The sequence below is a fragment of the Sceloporus occidentalis genome, unplaced genomic scaffold (assembly GCF_023333645.1).
Source record: "Sceloporus occidentalis isolate IW3139 unplaced genomic scaffold, rSceOcc1.0.p SCAF_3, whole genome shotgun sequence".
Lineage (NCBI taxonomy): Eukaryota > Metazoa > Chordata > Lepidosauria > Squamata > Phrynosomatidae > Sceloporus > Sceloporus occidentalis.
The window spans coordinates 133,762,083-133,784,409 of NW_028316983.1; the positions used below are offsets into that span (position 1 = coordinate 133,762,083).

The 22,327-nt window shown below is 49.6% G+C and overlaps 2 protein-coding genes and 1 long non-coding RNA gene across 4 annotated transcripts in view; all 3 read right to left on the reverse strand.

Moving 5' to 3' along the window:
• LOC149316835 (uncharacterized) overlaps nt 1–5,489 on the reverse strand; it is a 46,085-nt gene extending 40,596 nt beyond the window's left edge. The window contains exon 1 of the long non-coding RNA XR_016280717.1: nt 5,189–5,489. This is a non-coding gene — a long non-coding RNA (uncharacterized LOC149316835). The remainder of the gene's footprint in view (nt 1–5,188) is intronic.
• The window catches only part of LOC149316829 (thrombomodulin-like), a 902,913-nt gene that overhangs the window by 799,708 nt on the left and 80,878 nt on the right, over nt 1–22,327 (reverse strand). The window lies entirely within an intron of this gene.
• Nucleotides 15,851–19,863, reverse strand: LOC149316836 (hepatocyte nuclear factor 3-beta-like). Of its 2 annotated transcripts, none has more exons than XM_089516365.1 (2): nt 19,657–19,863; nt 15,851–17,283 (listed from the first exon to the last, which is right to left on the reverse strand). In XM_089516365.1, the coding sequence occupies exons 1-2, from the start codon at nt 19,741–19,743 to the stop codon at nt 15,934–15,936; spliced, it is 1,437 nt and encodes a 478-aa protein (XP_089372491.1). In that variant the 5' UTR covers nt 19,744–19,863; the 3' UTR covers nt 15,851–15,933. The 2 variants fall into 2 exon arrangements, with proteins under 2 accessions (XP_089372491.1, XP_089372492.1); XM_089516366.1 differs by lacking the exon at nt 19,657–19,863 and adding an exon at nt 17,415–17,875.

Below are 22,327 nucleotides of genomic sequence, written 5' to 3' on the forward strand. Positions count from 1 at the left end.
TACGTTGGGGTCCTGCACTGGGACCCCAAGAAAAACCGATTAGCTGTATCTAGGGGGGCTCACTGGCTTTTAAAACGCTTCAAAGGCAACAGGGTCCCAGGGTTAAAGAGGCTCAAATGGAGCGATCATAACTTCAAAGAGACAGACACACCAGAGAAAATAGTCAAAGCCGCCTTTTGGGATGCAGGAATGGACCGAACTGGTCCAGCGGAGGGAAGGCAGTGTTGAGTTGCGTTGCCTAACTTCCCCGAGAGACGCTTCACACACACTGCAGAAATAATCCGGTTTGACCCACTTTAGCTGCCATGGCTCAACGCTATTCTGAGAATTATAGTTTGTTGTGGCACCAGAGCAAAGCCCTCCCTTGTCCTCCATCCCGGTACTCCTGACTCCAAGCAGAGGTCAAGGTCCATCCTAAAGAGATGGATACTGGAAAACAGTAAAACTTCCCCTTGGGCTGGATCTGGCCCTTAGATGCCTCTCACCCTGGAAAGAAGCCTTCCTTCTCTGAAGACGCCAACCACAGTTGCTGGCGAAACGAATACAACTCTTCTAGAGTATAGCCCGAAAAACCTACAAAAAACCTAAGCCTTGAAGCCGAAAGTTAGGTCTTTCTCCTCGTCGCCTTCTTGTAGAAGGTTTCTAAAGAAGGCTATGGCCTTGGGCAAGTCACACTTTCTCAGCCTCAGAGGAGGGCAATGGCAACCCCCCTCTGAAGAAACTTGCCAAGAAAACCCTATGATTTGGTGTTTATGGAGGCCTTAGGGTCGCCATAAGACCGAAATGGCTTGAAGACACCCAACAACAAATAGGGAAGGTAGTGGTTTGAGTGTCCGACTACTACACTGGAGACCAGAGTGCGACTCTCAGCTCGGCCATGAAACCCACTGGGTGGCCTTGGGCAAGTCACACTCTCTCAGCCTCAGGGGAAAGCAATGGCAAACCTCCTCTGAAGAAATCTTGCTAAGAAAACCCCATGATAGGGTCGCCATAAGTCAGAAAGGATTTGAAGGCACACAAACAGGTAGGCAGGTTGTCCAGACTTTGCTTTATTACAGTCCCAAAGTACGGGCCCTATTTTATGGCTAGAGTAGAACCATTGAATCAGTTAGATTTCCCTTTCAGTTGATGCAATGGCTCTGCTCTAAAATTGAGACCAATCAATCCCATTTCAGCCTAGATTTCAGGAGTGAGAAGGGCTGAGGCTCTATCCTACCCTTTTGGGTTTCTACCTTTACAATTCCACACCACCAGCTGCTGAGGAAAAAATCCCAAATGTGTTGGAACATCGGGTTTGGCAGTGGAATAGCACTCTGTGCATGTTCAGAAGAGATGAAGGCATGAGGTCTGTGCCGTTCCTCCTCCTCACGCTTTTCTCAGTATAAAAACGTCCACAATCAACAAAACAGCTATACCTGTGTTGTTGTTGTTGTTGTTGTGTGCATTCAAGTCGTTGTTGTTGTGTGCATTCAAGTCATGGGGTTTTCTTGGCAAAATTTCAGAGGAGGTTTGCCATTGCCTTCCCCTGAAGCTGAGAGAGTGTGACTTGCCCAAGGTCACTCAGCTTGTTTCATGGCCGAGCTGGGACTCGAACCCTGGTCTACAGGGTCTTAGTGCAGCACTCAAACTTCTACGCCATGCTTGCTCTGGATGCCTTTATTTGACCAACCAAAATAATAATAATAATAATAATAATAATAATAATTGCACAAAATACCTGTTGCAAGTTTGCATCATGTATTTTGTGCAATTGTTGTTGTTGTTGTTGTTGTTGTCTAATAAAGGATTTTCTGGATTTTGGATGTTATTGTGCATTGCTGTATGGCTAACACAGCTACCCCTGGATATGATTGTCTCAGTATGGGATGAAATAAGGCAGTGACATTGGAATGAAAGGATGGGGGAAATTCCTGTTAAATAAAATAAAATGGACAGAAGAAGGAAGAGTAAGACACAGAGAAAGCAGCTCCTGCCAAGAGGAAGCGAGACGTCTGTTTATTAGTTACGGACTTGTTTGTTGGCTTGCGTTTGTGCCAAATGTGACAAGTCGGGGAAGAAAAGGGACAAGGATGGGAAACCCGAAAAATATGCTATGTGTATTTCTTAGAAGCAAAGGCCTCTTCTCTCTAGGGCCTGCCCCCTTCTCCCTTCCAGAGGAAGGTCTTTCCCAGTCGAGCCCAGCCAGGCCGGCTTTTCTCTTGGCGAAGGAGGCTAGAGGTGAATTTCTTTCCCCTCCGCATCCCTCCTCCTCCTCCTCCTCCTCTTCCCTCCAAAGACCCAAAGCGAAGGACGTGGCTAGACACTCATTTAATGACAAGTAATTGACAAATCCGAGAGGCCGCATTACCAGTGGGCGAGGAGAGTATTAATTATTGAAAAACCATTAGCCTGTGTGTGTCCTCCAGTGATCCTATCTTGTTCGGGGGAAATAGAAGCTGTCACGTCCATTTCGATGGAGGGGGAAATCAGATGAGGAAGGCTTTTTCCTCCTCTGCCCCCCCCCCCCCCACACACACACAACCCCTCTTTCCTCTCTCTTTGCAATGAGCCATATTTCACACCCAGATCTGGTTCCTGGGAAGAAGAGGGTCGCTCGCCTTCTTTTCCAATCAAACCAAGCTGTCTTCTGGAGCACTGAGATCTGAGCATATCTCCCCCCCCACCAAAGCGGCCAGTCTGAAAGGGGGCAAGAGGGAGGGGGGTTTCTTTGTTCGGATTAAACTGGAGTCTGGGGTTGCTGGGCCAAGTCAGCTGGACAAAATGCCAAGAGAAATGCCCACGCGCGGAACATCGCAAAGAGAGGGCTTCCATATGCGCACACAGTCTAACATTGAAGTTTTGCTTCATTTAACACAACACTTTAAACACAGACACACACAAGTTTTTTGTGGGTTTTTCGGGCTCTGTGGCCATGTTCTAGAAGAGCTTATTCCTGACGTTTCGCCTGAATCTATGGCTGGCATCTTCAGAGGATGCTGGCATGGAAGGGCTTTCATTAAGATGCCAGCCACAGATGCTGGCGAAAGTCAGGAATAAACTCTTCTAGAACATGGCCACAGAGCCCGAAAAACCCACCAAAAACTATGGATGCCGGCCATAAAAACCTTCGACTTCACACACACAAAAGACACGCATCTTAGAACTCTTCCAGTTAGCTGGACTCCCCGCCTCAGTTTTCCTCTCTGTAAAATGGCCATCTCACATAAACAGTATTTTGCCGGCGGTGTAAATAAGGAATCTTAGGAAGTTTGGAAATGACACCGATCCTCTTTTAGAAGGGACATAGATGCCTATGGATTCATTTCCCCTGCTCCAAAACACACACTGCAGAAATAATCCGGTTTGAGACCGCTTTAACTGCCCTGGCTCAATGCTAGGGGAACCTGGGAACTGTGGTTCTGTGAGACATTTAGCCTTCTCTGCCAGAGAGCTCTGCTGCCACAATAAACTACAATTCCCAGGATTCCCTAGCACTTGAGCCAGGGCAGTTAAAGCGGTCTCAAACTGGATTATTTCTGCAGTGTTGTTTGGGACCTCTGTAGAAGAAGAGCAGAATCCTCAATGGAAATTCTGGAGAAGACCGGTTGAAATGAATGAGATACATGCGAGGCTGCCTCAGGGAGGGTCTACACTGGAAAGTTGTAACAATTGGATACCGCTTTAACTGCCATGGCTGCATCCTATAGAATCCTGGGCTTTGTAGTCTAATAGGATACTCAAAACTAGTGTTCTCTCCCGAATTACAACACTGGACCCCTCTGACAGAAAAGTCTCAGTGCCTCAGGAAACTACAAATCCCAGGGTCCCATAAGACACTTGCAGCGGGATTAAAATGCTGCAGTGGTGTAGTGTGGATCCTTCTCTGCCCCGTTCGCTCCGAAGGGGAGCTGAACCGAAGTATTAATTGTGGGCCCAGTCCTTTCTTTGCACTTCTCTTTCTTCGTTTTGCGTATCTCCTTGAAAGTTAGCCTTCCTGATCCTGATCCAATGGATCGGCCGTCCTTTCCCACGGAACCCTTTCAAGCCTTTGGCATTCTGTAGCCATGCCTGGAAGGGAGGGAGGTTGAAGGGGGGAAAGTTAAAACGGCCTTGGCACCTTTTTCTCCCGTTGCGACACGTTTCTTGCTCCTAAATAAGATTTCAGGGGATCTGAACTCTTCCTTCTTTCGGAAGCTGCAGAGAAGAAAAGCCTTGGAAAGGAAGGAAGGAAGGAAGGAAGGAAGGAAGGAAGGAAGGAAGGAAGGAAGGAAGGAGGAGGCGACGGTGAAGGTGTGGGCCTATTGTGTGTAAGAAGAAAGAGGAGGTTATCTGGCCCTTAGTGCAAGAACAAAGAGAACAGCTTTTAAAAGCCGGCCGCCCTCCGCCTCCCGCGACAGAAAAACTGGTTCCTTAAGGCAGATGGAGGACAGAGATCAGAGAGAGACAGCGTGGCCCAGTGGTTGGAGCGTTGGACTGTGACTCTGGAGAGCAGGGCTCGGTTCCCGACTCGGCCACGAAACCCACTGGGTGACCTTGGGCAAGTCACATTCTCTCAGCCTCACGGGAAAGCCATGGCCAACCTCCCCTGAACGAATATTGCCAAGAAACCCCCATGATAGCTTGAGTCGGAAACGACTTAAAGGCACACAACAACAACAACCACAAGGAAAGAGATCGGGATTATCAAAGGTCGCCAAACCAGGCCGCTCAGCCCCACTGGACCAGGGCAAAGAAAGGCCTTGGGCTCCCCCATCTTCCAGCCCCGCAGGAGCCCAGTTTCCCAACCAAGTTTCCCAAGGGGTCCCGATCCACCAGAGGGGGGGCTTCCCTGATTCTCTATGAGGGGCTCTAAGCAAAAGGCAAGGCCGGCAGGGAAGGAAAGGAAAGGGAAGGGAAGGGAAGGGAAGGGAAGGGAAGGGAAGGGAAGGGAAGGGAAGGGAAGGGAAGGGCGATCGGACCCCACAGAATAACCTCTGGTCCGCTTCTTCTCGGCATTCCTCTGCTAAGGGGCAGACTCAGAGACTGAGATCTCCCTAAGCCGGGCTCGATCCGGCCTCTTCCCTTCTTTGGTCCCGATCCTGGAAAGGTGGGGATCAGAGCCGGAGTTCCCCCTCCCCTCCGATCCCCTCCCTTCCCTTCCCCCCTCCAAGCGATGGCCTTCCCCCCCCCCGAGACCCCCTGGGCCACATGGGCTGCCTGGGTGGCCTACCTGAAGCCAGGGAGGCTGATCTGGCGAGGAGACACCGGCCACCCCGCCGACGACGCTCTGCAACTCCGAGGCGAAGGCACCGCCGCCTTTATGGCAGCCACTGTTGACTTTAGCACAAAGCAAAGATTTCGCTGCCCCGCTAGTTTTAAAAAAAATGAATATTTTACCAAGATATCGATCAGCGTTATAAAATTCAGTTAAGCACAATGGCACAAAAGGAAGAGAGAAAACACCCCCTCTCTCTCCTTTCTCTCTCTTTCTCTCTCTCTCTCTCAAAGACACACACACACACACACACGCAGCCGTGCTAATATCTGTGTAAATTTACTGAACTCTGACGTGCCGACGTAAAGTTTGCCCTCCTGGAATTTTGCCTTCGATGTGTATTATTATTATTATTATTATTATTATTATTACTCTTCTTTTGTGGACTGATCGTGTTTATTCGCGGGTCGGGAGGACTTAAACCACCAGCGGCTTTGAAAAAAGGGGGAGACAGAGAGGAAAAGATGGGGGGAGGAGATCAAAAGTGGGCTCCGTTGCAAAAATAATAATAATAATTAACACCTCTGTTTATTTATTTTTAAGCCCCTTCCTCCAGACCCCGATCTGACTTGTTAAAGGGTAGATCGGGACAAGAAAGGGAAGGGAAGAGGGAGGGATGGCAACTAAATGGCATCTCTTCTCTCTCTCCCGCCTCCCCACCCTATACATTCCCCCATCCCACCCCCCTTTTTAAACGGTCTTTGGGTCGAAGTATATCTTCTCGCCGGGGATCAAGGGAGGGGGAGAGGGCTAAGTAGTTTAAAACGACCGGGGGACAATGGGGGGCAGGTTAGAGCATCACATTCGGGCCCCATTGTCGGCCCCTTCCCCTCCCCTCCCAGGCCCCCATGCTTCCTCGCCACGGGAGCCTTTTATGTGGTAATGAACACACATTTTCCGCTTTGCTTCACAACGTGTGTGTCCTCGCAGGCCCAGAGAGAAGCTCCTCGGGACAAGAAGGAGGGATGGGAGGCAGGGATTTCCCCACCAACAACACACACACTTTCCAGGGGTGCCTTCTGTCTCCAGCCCGAAGGTGGGGGTGGTTGTTTTTTATCCTCGGAGTTGTTCCACTTTTTATTCCGATCTGCACGCGTGATGTCGGCTCTAGAGGAGGAGGGGGGGGGGGGAAATCACTGGATCTCATTTTAAAAAAATCATTTTATTTTCATTATTACAGCGACGCAACCCCCTCCGGGGATGGCGGAGGGTGGCCCATAGAGAAAAATCAGATTAAGGGAGAAGGCGGACGGGCTTGGCCCTTGGGGCGAGGTCTGCAGAGAGGCATCCCAATTCTTTGGGAGTTGGGGGGGGGGAGAGAGAAATGATTCCCGTTGCTTTTGACTGGATTTTTGAGGCAGAGAGAGAGAGCAGTGGTCACCCTCCGATATCTGAGCACAGTGTTGATGTAGATAGATAGGCAGGCAGGCAGATAGATAAATATGCAGGCAGAGATAGATAGATAGATAGATAGATAGATAGATAGATAGATATGCAGACAGAGAGAGAGATGCAGGCAGGCAGGCAGGCAGGTGGATGGATAGATAGATAGATAGATAGATAGATAGATAGATAGATAGATATGCAGGCAGAGATAGATAGATAGATAGATAGATAGATAGATAGATAGATAGATAGATAGATAGGCAGGCAGGCAGGCAGGCAGGCAGGCAGGCAGGCTAATGGATAGATAGATAGATAGATAGATAGATAGATAGATAGATAGATAGATAGATAATGCAGGCAGGCAGGCAGACAGACAGATAGGCAAGTAGACAGGGCCATCCTGCCCACTGGCTGATAGGTAAATATTGCCACCTACCAAGAAGTCTTAAAAGCCCCTAGTTTAGAAAAGTCATACCTGTGTGAATTTCTCCCTTAGGGTTAAAGTAAGTGTATTTATTATGGTAAAGGGATCAGGCTATAGGTGTCAAAACGTTCCCAAGACTAAAAATGTTTTTTCAGTGCTCAACTTTTCAGGCTTGGTCTCTTCCAACTCTTTAGGAAGCTTATAATAGAATTGACTTCGATTCAGGGTTCCCCCCCCCCCTTAATGTCCATGCTTATACAAATATATGTAAGCAAAATCTCACATAGACAGATTCAAACTCTGCTTCTCAAAACACCAAATGAGTTCAGACCCTCCATTGTCTCAGCCAAGCCTGTCCATCCATGGGTCACTCTATGCTGCTGCTACTACTAGTAGTACTACTATGCAGTCCCTGCAACAGAAGGAAAACAGTGAATGTACACAATCTCCCCTCGTTGCACAGCACTTAATGCACAACGTTTATTGGAGAGTGGCAGTGTGCAATGCATTGTATAAATGGACACACTCCTCTGGGTGCATTATGAAGTCCTTGCAGGACCTGCTCCTGCCACCCTCAGCATCTGAGGAAGTAGGCTCAGCTCTACTAAGGTTTCTACAAGTTTCTTACTTTCAGTTAGTCTCAAAGTTGCTGCAAAGATCCCTTAGGCTCAACTCTACCAAAACTCAAGCTACCAGCTTTTTTCTTTCAGTTAGCCTCAAAGGTGCTGCAAGATCCCTTTGCATACCTCAACTGGCTAATTCACATCAGTGTGTTTGTATCGCCTTTGTGTGGCGTTTTCTGCCAATCTCAAGAGCCAGCCATTCATTCCCTTGGCCTGCTGCTGTGGGCTGCATTTATGAAGGTGGAGTGCAATTTAAAGGAGATGGATCCCCCCCAGCTCTCTGTCCATGGTCCCCAAGCTTTTGGCTCACATTCACTAAAAGCACGAAGCTGTGAAAACTGAAAAGCGTTCCATTTTTAGCAGGAACCTAGAGAGGTGGCCTAGAAATCAGTATCTCCCTCCTAGTTAACATCTCAAGATACTTGGAAGTTACAGTCTCAGCACACATAATTGGAAACTAGATCTCTTAAAATGAGTAGGCCTCTTTGCCCCAAGTACATTCTCTATAATGGAGACAGGTGACCTTCCTAGGTTAGTGATCAAAACCACTAGCCTGAAAGTGGAGGTGTCTGTAGAGGAGGTGGCCTTCCCCAGTTTAGCATGCTCCAGGTGCCTTGGGCTACAACTCCATCTTCCTAGGATCATAGAATCATAGAGTTGGAAGAGACCACAAGGGCCAACCAGTCCAACCCCCCTGCCATGCAGGAACTCTCAATCAAAGCATCCCTGACAGATGGCCATCCACAGTGAGCCTGGCCAATGCTGGAAACAATGAGCCTTGTAGTCCTTGCATCTAGGGCTACGTCTGCATTGCAGAAATAATTCAACTTGACACCAAATGGCATGGCTCAGTGCTGTAGGATTCTAGGAGAAGACTATAAATATCTCACAAAGCTACAAATCCCAGAATTCCATAGCACTGAGTCACGGCAGTTAGTTGAACTGTTGTCAAGCTGCTTTATTTCTGCAGTGCAAACAAGGCCTGGAAGGTCCTGGATGGATTGGGAAAAGCCCAATTCCAGGAGGAATTTCAAAACGTTCTTTTTGGGCATGTCTAAGAAGCATGACTAAAAAGGCCAATTCACGAAGCAAAGCCAGAGAGAGAGAGAGAGAGAGAGAGAGAGAGAGAGGAGAAGAAGAAGAAGAAGAAGAAGAAGAAGAAGAAGAAGAAGAAGAAGAAGAAGAAGCATGAATAAACCTGGTGTTTATATCTGTGTTTTTAGCTTATTTTTGGTAACACCCTCCATTATTCTTGAATGTCCTACCTTTTGTAGTGCCTTGTCCTCCTTTGAGGTTGGGACCTTTTGACAGCAATCCAGAGGAAGTTGGAAGAATGTCATCTTTCTGCTGGAGCCAGGATCTTACTCTTCATTCTCAGCAGTTTACTTGTGTAGTGTTTCCGCCTAAATCATAGACCAGACTAGCTTTTTGCTTAGAGTTGAAACCTAGCAAAAACTTGAGATTGAATCTCCAGCTTTATGTGCCTCAGGATCATTCAGACTATGCAGCTATAGCACTAAGATTCCACTTGGACTGCGATGGCAACATCTTAAGAAATATTGGAGTTTGCAGTTTTATTAGAGGCACACTGAAAATCCCAGGATTCCAGTGGATGTTCCCATGGCATTGAAGTGGGATTATAGCTCTGTAATCGTGTAGTGTGAAGGCCCTGCTACCAGATATTTGAGGTACTGTACCTTCAACAAATGTTTTCCTCATCCTACTCCTTGACAAGGGGAAGACCATTCATTTGAAACTCTTGACAAGTAAACCTGAAATACTGTGAGTGTTTGTTGGCCAGTAACAACAGAGAACCAAAAAGGCCGCAAACAAGGATGTATCCACACTGCAGAAATATAACAGTTTGACACTGACATAACTCTCTCCTAGAGAATCCTGGGTTTTGTAGTTTGGTGAGGCACCAGACCTCTCTAGCAGAGCTGGCTGAATACCCCACCAAACTACAAATCCCAGGATTACACAGGATGGAGCCATGGCAGTTAAAGTGGTGTCAAACTGCTTTGTTTCTGCAGTGTGTCAGGTCTTGGTCAAGTCTTGGTCAATTTGATTGAAAGCATCTTGTTGTTCCAAGTTGAGGGGGAAATGTTGTTAAGGTATTAAACCTGGTGCACATGAACACTTGCTGGAAGGTATGTGAAGGACGTTTCAAGGTGATAAGGTGTGAGATGTAGAATAGGTTCACACATGCAAGTTATCCTGCGATGAACACGCATTTGTGCGCCATGCCAAGTCTTCCAGTTCAATGCTATGGAAGGTTATGGGGAAAGAGACTCATTTGTAACACAGTGTAACATAGTGAGAGAGACGTTTTGAGGGCCCTGCATAGCCAATGTTACTGTTTGCCTTGGTTTGGGAGCCCATTTTTACTGAACACCAAGAGGCCTGGCAGAGTTTGTGGCTTCCAGATGCTCCAGACTTCAACTCCTATCCAACAGGGCCAGTCATAAGGGACTGTGGGAACTGTCCTCAAACAGCTGCAGGGTCAAAGGTTGGCCAAACAGTGGAAGCCTAGCCATTTCAATTGCAAGTACATCATGTAGTATTGGGAGGCCTATATTGCCAGCTCAGTGTACATAGGATTGCCCAACAAGGTAGAAATCAGTTGGGTCTCTTCACCTTTGCAGCAAAGACTCTTCAGTGGCTTTACGCAAGTTGCTGGGATTTTTGCCTCTGGTCGCTCTCTGCAGCAGGTTAGGCCAACTCACCTAACAGGGTTGTTGTAGGGATTTGGTACAATAAAGTAACCTGCAAGAAGTGAAATGAACCAGAGTGTCTCATGCAAATGTTAAGAGCTTATACAGTCCTGTGACCAATATTTTTTTCAAGAAATCAGATGCCATTCCTTCTTCTATCTAGATACTTCTCCTCTGGCTCTGGTTGGAAAACCTTATTGTGTAGCTGAAGTTTCTCAGCTGAAAGTATGGGCCACCACAGGTTTCAGTGTGACTCAGGCATCAGAAAGGCTTCCTAGGAGGAATGCTTTTATCCCCAATAGAGTTCAATATTTTATACTTCTGTTGTTGTGTATCTTCAAGTTTTTTATGGCAGCCCTATCATGGGGTGTTCTTGGCAGGATTGGTTCAAAGGAGGTTTGCCATTGCCTTCCTCAGGGGCTGAGAGAGTGTGACTTGCCCAAGGTCATCCAGTGAGTTTTCATGGCAGAGTGGAAATTTGAACCCTGATTTAATCACATCCAACACCCAACCACAACACCACACTGGCTCTCTGCTATCTACACTGACCTAAGTCCTCCTGAGTTTAATAGTACTGTATTTTATTGAAACACTGCTGAAGCCTGCATTGGTCTAGTCCTATAGTCCGGGGTCAACCTGTCACACCAGAAGTCAACTTTCCTCCCACTTGCAGCACCAAAACGTTAGTATGTCAGTTCCTTAGACTTCTGGAAGTTATGTCTGCCTTAATTCTCAGTATCCCTGATGGTACCTCCTTGGATTTCTTCTCTACTCCAAAGTAAATCCTGCCGAGTTTGGTGAGAGTGGCTTTTCAAGCAAAGACAAGTTTGGGCCTACTGAACCCAGTCCTCTTGTTTATGGGTGAACATCAATCATGGCATCTCACTCAATGTCATTCTCATTGAACCCAATGGGATTTAGACTTGTGGGGTGTGAACATAAAGCTAGTTGTTTAAGTATTTTAGGATAGGGGTGTCAGTGAAGCAAATCTGGATACCTGAAAGCTGAAATCCAGAGCAACCTTACCTAGGAAAAGTGATGTAGCGGAATTGGGGCTGCACTGATGATTTTAGCAGGAAGGAGGATGTCCTCCTCTGCCACTCTCTCAGACTTCTCCCTTGCTTGCTCTAGTAACTGGGGTATTGTTCTTGTGTGCCTTTTTTCCAACTTTTGGCGACCAGATCATGGGGTTTTCTTGGCAAGAGTTGTTCAAAGGAGGTTTGCCATTGCCTTCCCCCGAGGCTGAGAGAGTGTGACTTGCCCAAGATCACTAGTGGGATTTGTGGCAGAGCTGAGAACTGAACCCTGGTCTCCAGAGTCATAGTCCAAGCTCAAGCCATGCTGCCTCTCTTAATAGCTAGGAGGGGAATGCGTTTTTCCAAGGACATGTTATGGGCACTTGAGACACATTAGCTTGAAAAAAAGAGAACTGCTCCCAATAGTATTAACAGAGATGCCTGAACTTAATTTCATATTTAAATCTCTATTTTCGACTCTGCTCTCAGATGCAACTGCAGGGCGGGGACTCCAGGTTTTGCCCCAGAGTAAGCCCACTGCCCTCAATGGGCCTTGCCTGTGCCATGCTTAGGCTTGCCCTCCGCAATTAAGTAGGGTGACCAGATATCCCCAGCTGCAAAGGCACCACAAAATGAGGGACATTCCTGAAAAATGGAGGACATGACCAAAACACTCACAGAAATAGAAACCAATGCTTCTTTGCCATGCTCCAAAGGGAGGGCATTTGGGGATTCCTTCTGGGCAGAAGGCTGAAATGGAGGACATGTCCTGGGAAAGGAGGACGTCTGGTCACACGGCAAGAAGAGGCCAGAGCTCCCCAAAGAGCAGGTGAGTAAGATCTAAGTAAGGTTCAGCCATGAGTCAGCCGGCCTCAGACTGGAATTGATGTTTAACCTGAACTCAAGGCCACAGTAGGTTCACCCCACCCCTTTTTTTCTTTCTCTAAGCAGTCCCTGCAGTCGGAGAGGCCCCTCTGCCTGCATCCACACTGCAGAAACAATCCGGTTTGACACCACTTTAACTCCTATGGCTCAAGGCTATGCAATTCTGGGAACTGTATTTCGTTGTGGCACACATTCAGTGCTGCAAGGGGCAAAAGGGGGCAAAAGCGGGGAATAAAGGAGTACCGGCCTTCCAAACTGGCCTCACATAAGGTCCAGCCCAGGACGCCCAGGTGTCCTAACTTCAGTGGAGGACAGGACACTGCAAAATGTAGGACCTTCAAGAAGAATGGAGGACAGTGCAAAAGAAAAGCTCAAAACACTCAGATATAAATTCATGCTTCTTAGTCATACTCAAAAATCAAGGACATTTTGACATTCCTCTTGGAAAGAAGGTGGAAATGGAGGAAGTGTCCTGGAAAAGGAGGACGTCCGGTCACTCAGTTGCAGCCTTTTCTCCTTGCAAACTGAAACTCGGTTGTATAATGAAAACACATTCCGAAGCAACGAGGGAAGTAATGTCAAAAAGCAAAAGTCAAGGAAAGAGCATTGTGGACCTGCATTTTGTGGGGAAGTTGATGCGTGGGGCGTTTTAACGTATGGCTGTTTACAAACTCCAAAGCCTTTCAAAGACTAACACAACTATGTTCAAACCCTGTTGAAATCCACGTGGGCCTCGCCCTGGTAGATTTTGTATCCGGATTTTCCCACCCAAAATATAATATCGTAAGAACCTGTCACCCTGGTGCAAGGGCTAAGGAAATCCTGAGTTTCATTTCGACCAGTGAATCTACTTTTAAAACCCGACTCCTTCTCAGTGGTATATGAGAGGAAGTACCCATTTTACAGGGTGGTTGAATGGATGACTGAGTTAACGGGAAGGAAGCCTTCCGAGCTCTTGAAATGCCCTCTGTAAATATTTAGAAAGCATTTCGAAAGACTGAAATATCTTTAAGTCCCACCGGTAGACTGTGTGGGCCAGATTTGACTTTACTATTGAAACCCACCCTATTTAAGAAATACTTGCATCTCCTCCTCTCACCATCTAAAAAGGCTTCAATAATGCCAGGCACGTTTACTGGGGAATGATTTCATTCCAAAGGGGTTTCCATCTGAAAAATCCCTCCACTTACAATGCAGTCCAGCATCTCTCTGCCCAGAAAGAAGTGCTATTGATATCAAGAAGTGAGTAGAGAATTATAAAATCTGTGAACAAGATCATTTTCAGACATGAGCACCCACTTTTCTTCCTGAGGCCAGCTCACTAAGATCCCCCCATGTAGACGCAGAGGACACAACCACAAAAGCATACCAAGCCTGCAATCCTAGATCAAATCCCCGATCTGTAGTAGCTGCGTAGTAGCTGCCCTTCACGTTGTAACCAACGTACCGTGAACGGAGCGAAAAGTCACACAAGCTAAGCAATACATAGGTAAACTAGGCATCACAGGAAAATAGAGGCCTTTGCAGTGCGTCTAACTGTCCAGTGCTACTATGCAAATTTACCAAGAAACCCCAGTGGTATAGGATTTCCACCCAAGCGGAGGATAGACAGTAAAGTTGTGTTTCGGATGCGAAAGAAAGCTCTAAAACACACTGCGGAAATAATCTAGTTTGAGACCGCTTTAGCTGCCCGGGCTCAGTGCTAGGGAATCCTGGGAATTGTAGTTTATTGTGGCAGCAGAACCCTCTGTCTCACAAAACTGGATTGTTTCTGCCTTGTGTTTTGGACCCAAGTCGCCTGAAGCGGCTGAAACTTTCTTCTCAGTCAATCTGTCCTTGCAGCAGGAATAAAGGAATAAATAAAGTAGGACTTTCTCCCGAGTAAATACGCATTCAACTAGAATCAGGCAGTGATAGAGACTGAGGAGGGACAATTATTATTATTATTATTATTATTATTATTATTATTATTCATCCTTTATCCACTGCCTGTCCTGTGTCTATTCAGAAGCCTCAGTGAATTCAATGGGATTTACTAAGGCTGCAGCCTTATATTGTAGGGGATATTTTTCCTATGCAATTCGTAATGCATACGATGTCTTCTATTCCCTCCACCTAAATATAACTCTGGTCCCAGGCATGTACAAACGCTGCAATGGTGCCTTTTACCTTTTCGCACCCTTTTCCATTACGACCATGTACAAAATAATGAAATCATAGTAATAGGAACTGATTTAAAAGAAAAAAATTAAAGGAGGGGAAGAAATCTCCAACAGCATTTTAATATAGGTTTGTGGGCATTTGGTTGGTCGTTACCAGAATACAGATTTGAAAAGCCATAAATAAAAGCGTACAGAAACGATAAATTAATTCGATCCGAGCCGTTTGGGCTCCCGGTAACATCAAACCTTCCTGGGTCAAATTACAACCTAAAGTCCTTCTCCACCTCTCTCTGTCTTTTTCTCTTCTCCCCCCCCCCCACTTCACAATACTATAGTCTTTTATTTTGATCCACAGTTTCAAAATCTAACATGGGTTCACACACACACACACTCATGTCTGTCTCATTTTCACACCCCCAAAAATAGATATATTTATAACTCCCTGCGACGAAAAAAAAATGAGAGGGAGAGAAAGAAATGTACAAGGAATCGCTTAAAGGAACGGAAAAGGAACCTCCCAAAGAAAATCCAACCGCTGAAGAAGAGTGAGGATGGCGAAGAGCCCGAGAGAGAAAGATCTTCTCTGTGGGAGACCGCGATTTCTGCCCCCGACTTCAAGGAGGAAGGAGAGCCACAGGAAGAGAGTCGGGAAAGGTCTTACAGAACAGCCAACGTCGGAAAAAGACGGGGGGCTTCTTTCCTACTAGTTCCGAGCCGGACAGAAAGTTTTTCTTCCCTCTCCATCTGTCTTTCTCCTTCTTTGATAAATAGGACTAGAGGCTTTCAGTCAGCAGGCCTTTGGATCTGGGTCGGAGCAAAAGTGCCCAGGGAGGCTGTAGACGGCTGGGCTGGAAGTCTGGGGCAACTGGGCCGCACTCTAGGCCCCAAGTTCCTTCTCTCCCATGGAGGGAGGGTTGCCCCCTTTCCTCCTGTCCAGCAAAGTCTCGTTTGGGTCTTGGGACGGGAGAGAAAGAGGGACCGCGGAACGTCTGACCGCGTTTGAGGACCAGGAAAAGGGGAAGAGAGGAGGGAGGAAGGAAGGAAGGAAGGAAGGAAGGAAGGAAGGAAGGAAAAAGAGAAGGAGGGAGGGAGGGAGGGAGGGAGGGAAAAGAGAAGGAAGGAAGGAGGGAGGAATAGAGGGAGGGAAGGAAGGAAGGAAGGGAGGGAGGGAGGGAGGGAGGGAGGGAAGGAGGAGGAGGGAGGGAGGGAGGAAAAAAGGAAAAAAGAAAGGAAAAAAGAGAAAGAGGGCAGGCAGGCGGGTGGGAGAAAAAAGAAGCAGGGAAGGAAGGAAGGAAGGAAGGAAGGAAGGAAGGAAGGAAGGAAAAAGGGAAAGGAGGGAGGAAAAAAGGAAAGGAGGGAGTAAAGGAGGCAGAAGAAGGAAGCAAAGAAGGAAGGAAGGAAGGAAGGAAGGAAGGAAGGAAGGAGAGATGAAGGAAGGAGGGAAGGAAGGAAAAAGGGAAGGAAGGGCGGCCAGGCGGCCAGGGGTCCCCTTAGGAGGAGTTCATGATGGGCCGGGCATAGACCCCTTGGTAGTAGGCGGCGTCGGGCCCCAGCGGGGAGGCCTCGAGGGGGCTTTTGTTGGCGACGGGGCCCATGGCGAGGCTGCCGGCGACGGGCGAGCCGTAGCTGGTGTAGTGCATGACCTGCTCGTAGGCCTTGAGGTCCATTTTGTGGTGGGCGTGGGGATGGGGGTGCTGGGGGTGCTGGTGGGGGTGGTGCTGGTGCTGGGGGTGCTGGTGGGGGTGCGGGGGGTGCTGGTGGTGCTCCGGGGAGGACATGAGGTTGGTGATGGAGAAGGGGTGGTTGAAAGCGTAGTGGTGCTCGGCCTTGAGGTGGGCCTCGTGGGAGGCCAGGTGGTGCTGGGCCAGCAGGTGCTGTTGCTGCTGCTGCTGCTGCTGCTGCTGGGCCGGGGACGGGGCGGGCTCCGGGTGGCCCTTGAGGTCGCCCAGGGGCCCCCGCTTGTGCTCCTGGCAGGGGGAGGCGCTGGAGTGGGGCGACTCGGGGGCTCCGCCGTTGGGGAGGTCGGGGCGCTCGGGCTGCGAGGGCTGGGCGGCTGCCTTCTTGCCGTGCGATGAAGAGGAGCCCCCCGACGAGGCCGGAGAGCCCCCCGGGGCTCCGGATTGCTGCTGATGCTGCTGCTTGGCCGCCCCGGGGGGCTTGTCGCACTTGAAGCGCTTCTGGCGCCGGAGGTAGCAGCCGTTCTCGAACATGTTGCCGGAGTCCGGGTGGAGGGTCCAGAAGGATCCCTTGCCGGGCTTGTCCGGGGAGCGGGGCACCTTGAGGAAGCAGTCGTTGAAGGAGAGCGAGTGGCGGATGGAGTTCTGCCAGCGCTGCTGGTTCTGGCGGTAGAAGGGGAAGAGGTCCATGATCCACTGGTAGATCTCGCTCAGCGTCAGCATCTTGTTGGGCGACTGCTGGATGGCCATGGTGATCAGAGAGATGTAGGAGTAGGGCGGCTTGGCGTGAGTGTAGCTCCGGCGGTAGCTCTTGGCGTCCCGGGCCCGGCCCAGGCCCCCGACGGAGCCCGAGGGACCCGGGGGACCCCCGCCGTAGGGCCCGCCGCCTCCGCCGCCCCCGACGGGGCTCAGGGCCGAATAAGCGCCCAGCGGGCCCCCCATCGAGCCGGCCCCGGCTCCCAGCGGACTCAGGCTGGGGCTCAGGTGGGCCGCCATGCCGGCCATGGCCCCCGCGCCCGGGGAGAGGCTCATCCCCGCCGGCCCCGCCGCGTACGACATGCCCATCGAGCCTCCGGAGCCCGTCATGTTGCCCGCCGCCGTGCCCATGCCGGCCATGCCCATGTAGCTGTTCATGCCCAGGCCGGCGTTCATGGCCGAGTAGCCCTGCAGAAGAGGGGGAAAAGGAGGGACGGGCGAGAGACGGGGGGTTAGGTAGGCTCTCCATGGCAAAGGAGGACCAGGCACCGCTGCATGGAGGACTTCCCAGGGGAAAAGAAAGAAAAAAGGAAATATACCTAGAAATATCAATAATAACGCATGCTTTGGAGTCCCGCTCCAAACGGAGGGCATTTTGGAATCCCTCCTTGAACTGAGGCTGACATTTAGGACGTGTCTGGGAAAAGGAGGATGTCTGGTCACCCTGACCTCCATCTGTCGGCCTTCCCACGGGGTTTACTCCCGAGGAGGCCGCAGTGATCCCGTCTCACTTGAGAAGCAGCAACCCTCCCCTTGGAATAATAATGATAATGATAAAATGTATTTCTATCCCGCCTCTCTGTGCAACACAAGCGGGGGCCGGCTCACACGTTCAAACAAGACACTGGCCGGGAGTCCCGAGGTCGGTTTAGTCACGATCCAGGCACTGCACGAGAAGAGTTAAGCAGGTGTTCCAAGGCTTGGCTCAGTTGGGAGAAATTCACTAGCCAAGTCGGAACTGAGATAAAGTGATCCCCCTCCCTCCATAAAAGCCTAAATTTGACTGGATCGTGCCCATTCTTAGCCCCTGGATCCCAATCGCGCCAAACTGAGAGAGAACTTTCACCGAAATCACCAAAGAAAGAAAGGAAGGGAGGAAAGGAGGGAGGACCTGGGTGTTAATCCCCCCCAAGTGCCTGGGCGATCGCATTCCAGCCCTCCGATCTGAATAGCATTCCTCGCTCTAGGGCTTGTGTTCCCGTTGTCCTTTCGTTTTACTTTTTCATCGTCCCTTTCTTTTAAAACACGGGAGTTTTAAAGTTCAAAGACACCGCCGGGTCAGTCTGTAGGATGGGTGTGTAGCACTTTTAAGACTAACGGAAAGAAAGTAGTGGGCAGCGTGAGCTTTCTTAGACTAAAGTCTACTTCCTCAGGTACAATTTGCCCAGTAAAGGGTTTCATAGTGAGTTAGGAGGGGAGAAAAAATAGAATCGGGTGGAAACGTGAAAAGCTTTCCTTGCTTATAGCTTTGGAGAGAAGGTCAGATTAAAAACACCAATCGATACCGCAGCTTTGCCAGGAAATAAGTCCGATGATTCCCCCCCCCCCTTCAAACACACACACATATAATACTGCGAGTAGGTTTTTTTGTGGGTTTTTCGGACTATGTGACCATGTTCTAGAAGAGCTACTCTTCTAGAACATGGCCACCTAGCCCGAAAAACCCACCGAAAAACGATGGATGCCGGCCATAAAAGCCTTCGACTTCAAATCCTGAGAGTGTTTACTGGTGAGCAAGTAAGCGCCACGGAGCCCGATCGGACTTCTTTCCTGGTAAATGTACTCCGAATCGCAGCGTCACACAGGTAAAAAACGGAAGCCTTTCCAGCTGGCGGAGAAGGCGACTCTTCCCGAGTGACCGGTATGTGTGTGTGTGTATACGTTAGCGTTGCTAACCCACACCAAGCCGGATCCGTAACAGGACTCAACAGAAACAGTTGTCCTTGGGATTTGTGTCCCTCCCCACCCTCCCTCCCTCCCTAAACACACTGATTTAGAGGATTCGGTTTCAGCCCGGAATCGAACCCATGCAGAGGATTTGATTTCAGCCCAAAGTCGCATCCAGTCTTTAGGTCGGGGATTGGGGGGCAGTGTGACTCCTGGACCCCGGGAAGAGGCACCCAGGCTGAGGGACCTTGAAACCCCATGGAAGTCAATGAGGGGCTACTTTTAAAATCGGACATCAAAAGGCTCCAAGAGAGAATCGGAAAGTCGGAAAGTCTCCGCCGCGTCCTCCAGTGTGGAGCCAAGGAAAAGTTGGGACCAGAACCACCCTGGAGTTGAGGGTGAATCCTTGCCCTCCAGATGAAGGCCGATCCCAGATGGGGGGTTGGGGGTGGGGGATCCTTGCGGGGATCTGGGGCTTGTCCCCCCCTCCGATGCCGAACCTTCCCCGCCGGAGGTTTGTAGCCATAAACGTCCCCCCTCTCCCCCCTGGTTCCTTATACCTTCCCCCCCAACGCCCTTCCTCCCCCCACCCCCCAACCTCTCTCTGCCAAACACAACTTTGTTAGGATAGCGCGGCTAGGCATGGCAAAAGGATTTGGAGGCTTCGCAAGTCAATATTTGATCACAAAAGTTAATATTATCTCAAGGCTAACACACACAGGGTTGTATAAAAAGAGGGAGCGAGAGAGAGGGAGAGGGAGTCCCTGTTTTGGAGGAGCAGCAGGAGCAAGAGGAGGAGGAGGCTCGGGGATTGGGTGGGGGACCCACACACAAACAGAGAGAGAGAGAGAGAGGAGAAGAGAGAGAGAGACCCACACCGCTTTTGCCCTTTACCTCCGGCTCGCCGTAGTAGTTGCTCCACTCCGCGTGCTCGTGTCCTTCCATTTTCACCACTCCCAGCATACTGGACGCCGAGTGCATGGCAGTTTAAAATTTAACAGCCACAACAAGCGACGACAGAGAGAGAGAGAGAGGGAGAGGGAGAGAGAGGGAGCGGGCAACCAAAAAGAGAGAGAGAGAGAGGGAGAGGAGAGGAAAACAGCCCCCTCGGTGGCCCTCCCTCCTTGCTTCCCTCTCCCTCCTTCCCTCCTTCCCACCTCCCTCCTTCTTTCCCTCCCTCGATCGGGGGGTTAGGGAGGGAGGGGAAAGGGGGCTCCGGGCTTCTCCTCGCTGGCAAGAGCTTCTCTTGCGGATCCGGCTGCTGCTTGGGTGGGTTTCGACGGCAAGAGTCGCCCGGAGCCCAAGGCAAGGCGGAGAAGGTGGTGGTTTTTTTTGGGGGGGGGGGGGGGAAGAGGAGGAGGAAAGCCAAGTGGTGCAGTGACGTGGGTGCCGGAGCCGTCGGGCTGCCGGCCGCCAAGCGAGCCTCCAATCCCCAGGGCCTGATCTGGCCATTTGAATAAGCAGCTTCCCCCCCTCCTTCTTTCCTTCCTTCCTTCCTTCCCTCCCTCCCTCGAGGGATTCCCTGCTCTCGGATCCCCCTTGGGCCTGCCTCCCCTCCAAGGGCCACGCTTCACCCACAAGGGTGCCTCCAATAATGGTGGTTGCGAGGGTTTTCCTGACCCGATGGATGGATCCCCAGCAGGTTGCCTCAGCCTATTTTAGAAGGCTGAGAGTGTGTGATTCGCCCGAAGTCGCCCAAGGCGTTTCCAAGGCGAGTCGAACCCTTCTTTGGAGTCCTAGCTCCTAAACACACTGCAGAAACGACCTAGTTTGAGACCGCTTGGATTGCCCTGGCTCAAGGCTAGGGAATCATCGGGATCGTTGTTGGTATTTGTAGTTTGACCTGATATTAAGAAGGGAAGATCCCTGAAAAAAGAGAGATTAAAAATTAAATCAAGTTATTTCTGTAGCACAGGTGCAGGATATCATTTTCCTGCAGTTCAGGAAAACAGATCTCTGTAGCAGAGAACTCTAAGTGCCTCACCAAACTAAACATCTCAGGATTTCTTAGAATGGAGCCATTTCACACGGGTATGAAAGTGTTATCACTTGCATAATTAAAATATACATTAACTACGGTCCAAAACACACTGCAGAAAAAAGTGAGTTTGAGACCGCTTTAAGTGCCTTGGCTCAGTGCTAGGGAATCATCGGGGTTGTTGTTTCTTGTGGCCCCAGAGCTCTCTAACAGAGGAGTCTAAATGTCTAACAAAACTACAGTTCCCAGAAATCCAGGGCAGTTAAGGCAGTTTCAAACTGGATCCACTGGTGGATTTTTGTTCATGTCTTTTGAAGCACAGTTTCGTCCACTTGTTTTACAGGAGCAGATGATGAGGATGAGGATGATGCCAACCATCTCCCTCCAGGAACATGAAAGGGCGGTTACAACATTTTTTGATACTTGGAGGTATTCATAAAAATCAGTCAGGTATCAAAAATGTTATAGCCGCCCTTTCATGTTTCAAGGGGAATTGGAAGCAGCAGCTCAAAGCTTGCAGTAAGTACTATGTTTGCTCGAAATAAGGCCAAAATAAGGCCGACCAAGAGGTTTGGGATTGGCAAGTGTTCAGAACAGACCTGAAAGAGGGAGGGAGGGAGGGAGGGAGGGAGGAAGGAAGGAAGGAAGGAAGGAAGGAAGGAAGGACATCCTTTCAGTCTGCCTTTTCTCTCAAAAGAAACTAAAGCCCAGGGAAATCTGCAGCCCATAACCTAGATCAGCCAGAATGCCTCACAGTCAGAGGGACCAGTGATACCAACCACACTGAAAACAAATGTTGTGGCACCTTAGAGACAGTGTCTTGTGTCTATGTCTTGTTGCCTAATTTCATAGGGTTTGCTTAGGCAAGGAAGCCTCAGAGGTGCCTCCCTCTGAAATATAGCTCTTTTTAAAAAAAGTGGCATAAAGTTTGGTGGACCACAGACCTCTTCATCAGATGCGACAAGGACTCAATGATTTAGTAGACATGGCTTTGAGAAAATCCAGTCTTTAAGGTGCATGAGGCGGAGGCCTAGAGGCCCCACCGACTGCCCCTAGTTGCTTCTGCCAGCTTCTAGGGCAGACCTCCAAAAGCCGGTTGTCCTAAGAGAGCTAGCTTTTGCTCAACTGTCCCCGAGCCACCTGCAACATTTCGTAACTAAAACAAACAGCCTCAGCCAGGCCTGCCAGGCTCGTCCCTGGAGGGGAGGGAGGGGGGCTCTCTTTCTTTCAGCTGCCCTCCTTCCTGCCCTGCCCCATGTCCCTTGCCCAATCGCTGGCACCCAGGCGGGAAGGAAGCCAGCTTCCAAGGTGAACCTATTGTCTGTTTTTCTTGGCAAGATTTCTTCAGAGGAGTTTTTTCTATTGCTAGCCTCTGAGGCTGAGAGGGTGTGACTTGCCCAAGGTCACCCAGTAAGTTTCTACTGGCCTGAGCTGGGATTCGAACCCTGGTCTCCAGAGTCCTAGTCCAATGCTCAAAACAGGGCTCACAAGCAAGACCTCGCGGGCCAAGGGCTCCCACAGGTGACTGGCACCCAGAGCCAAGGGAAGGGTGCCTGCTGCCACCTGGTTAGCCTAAGCCGAGCATGC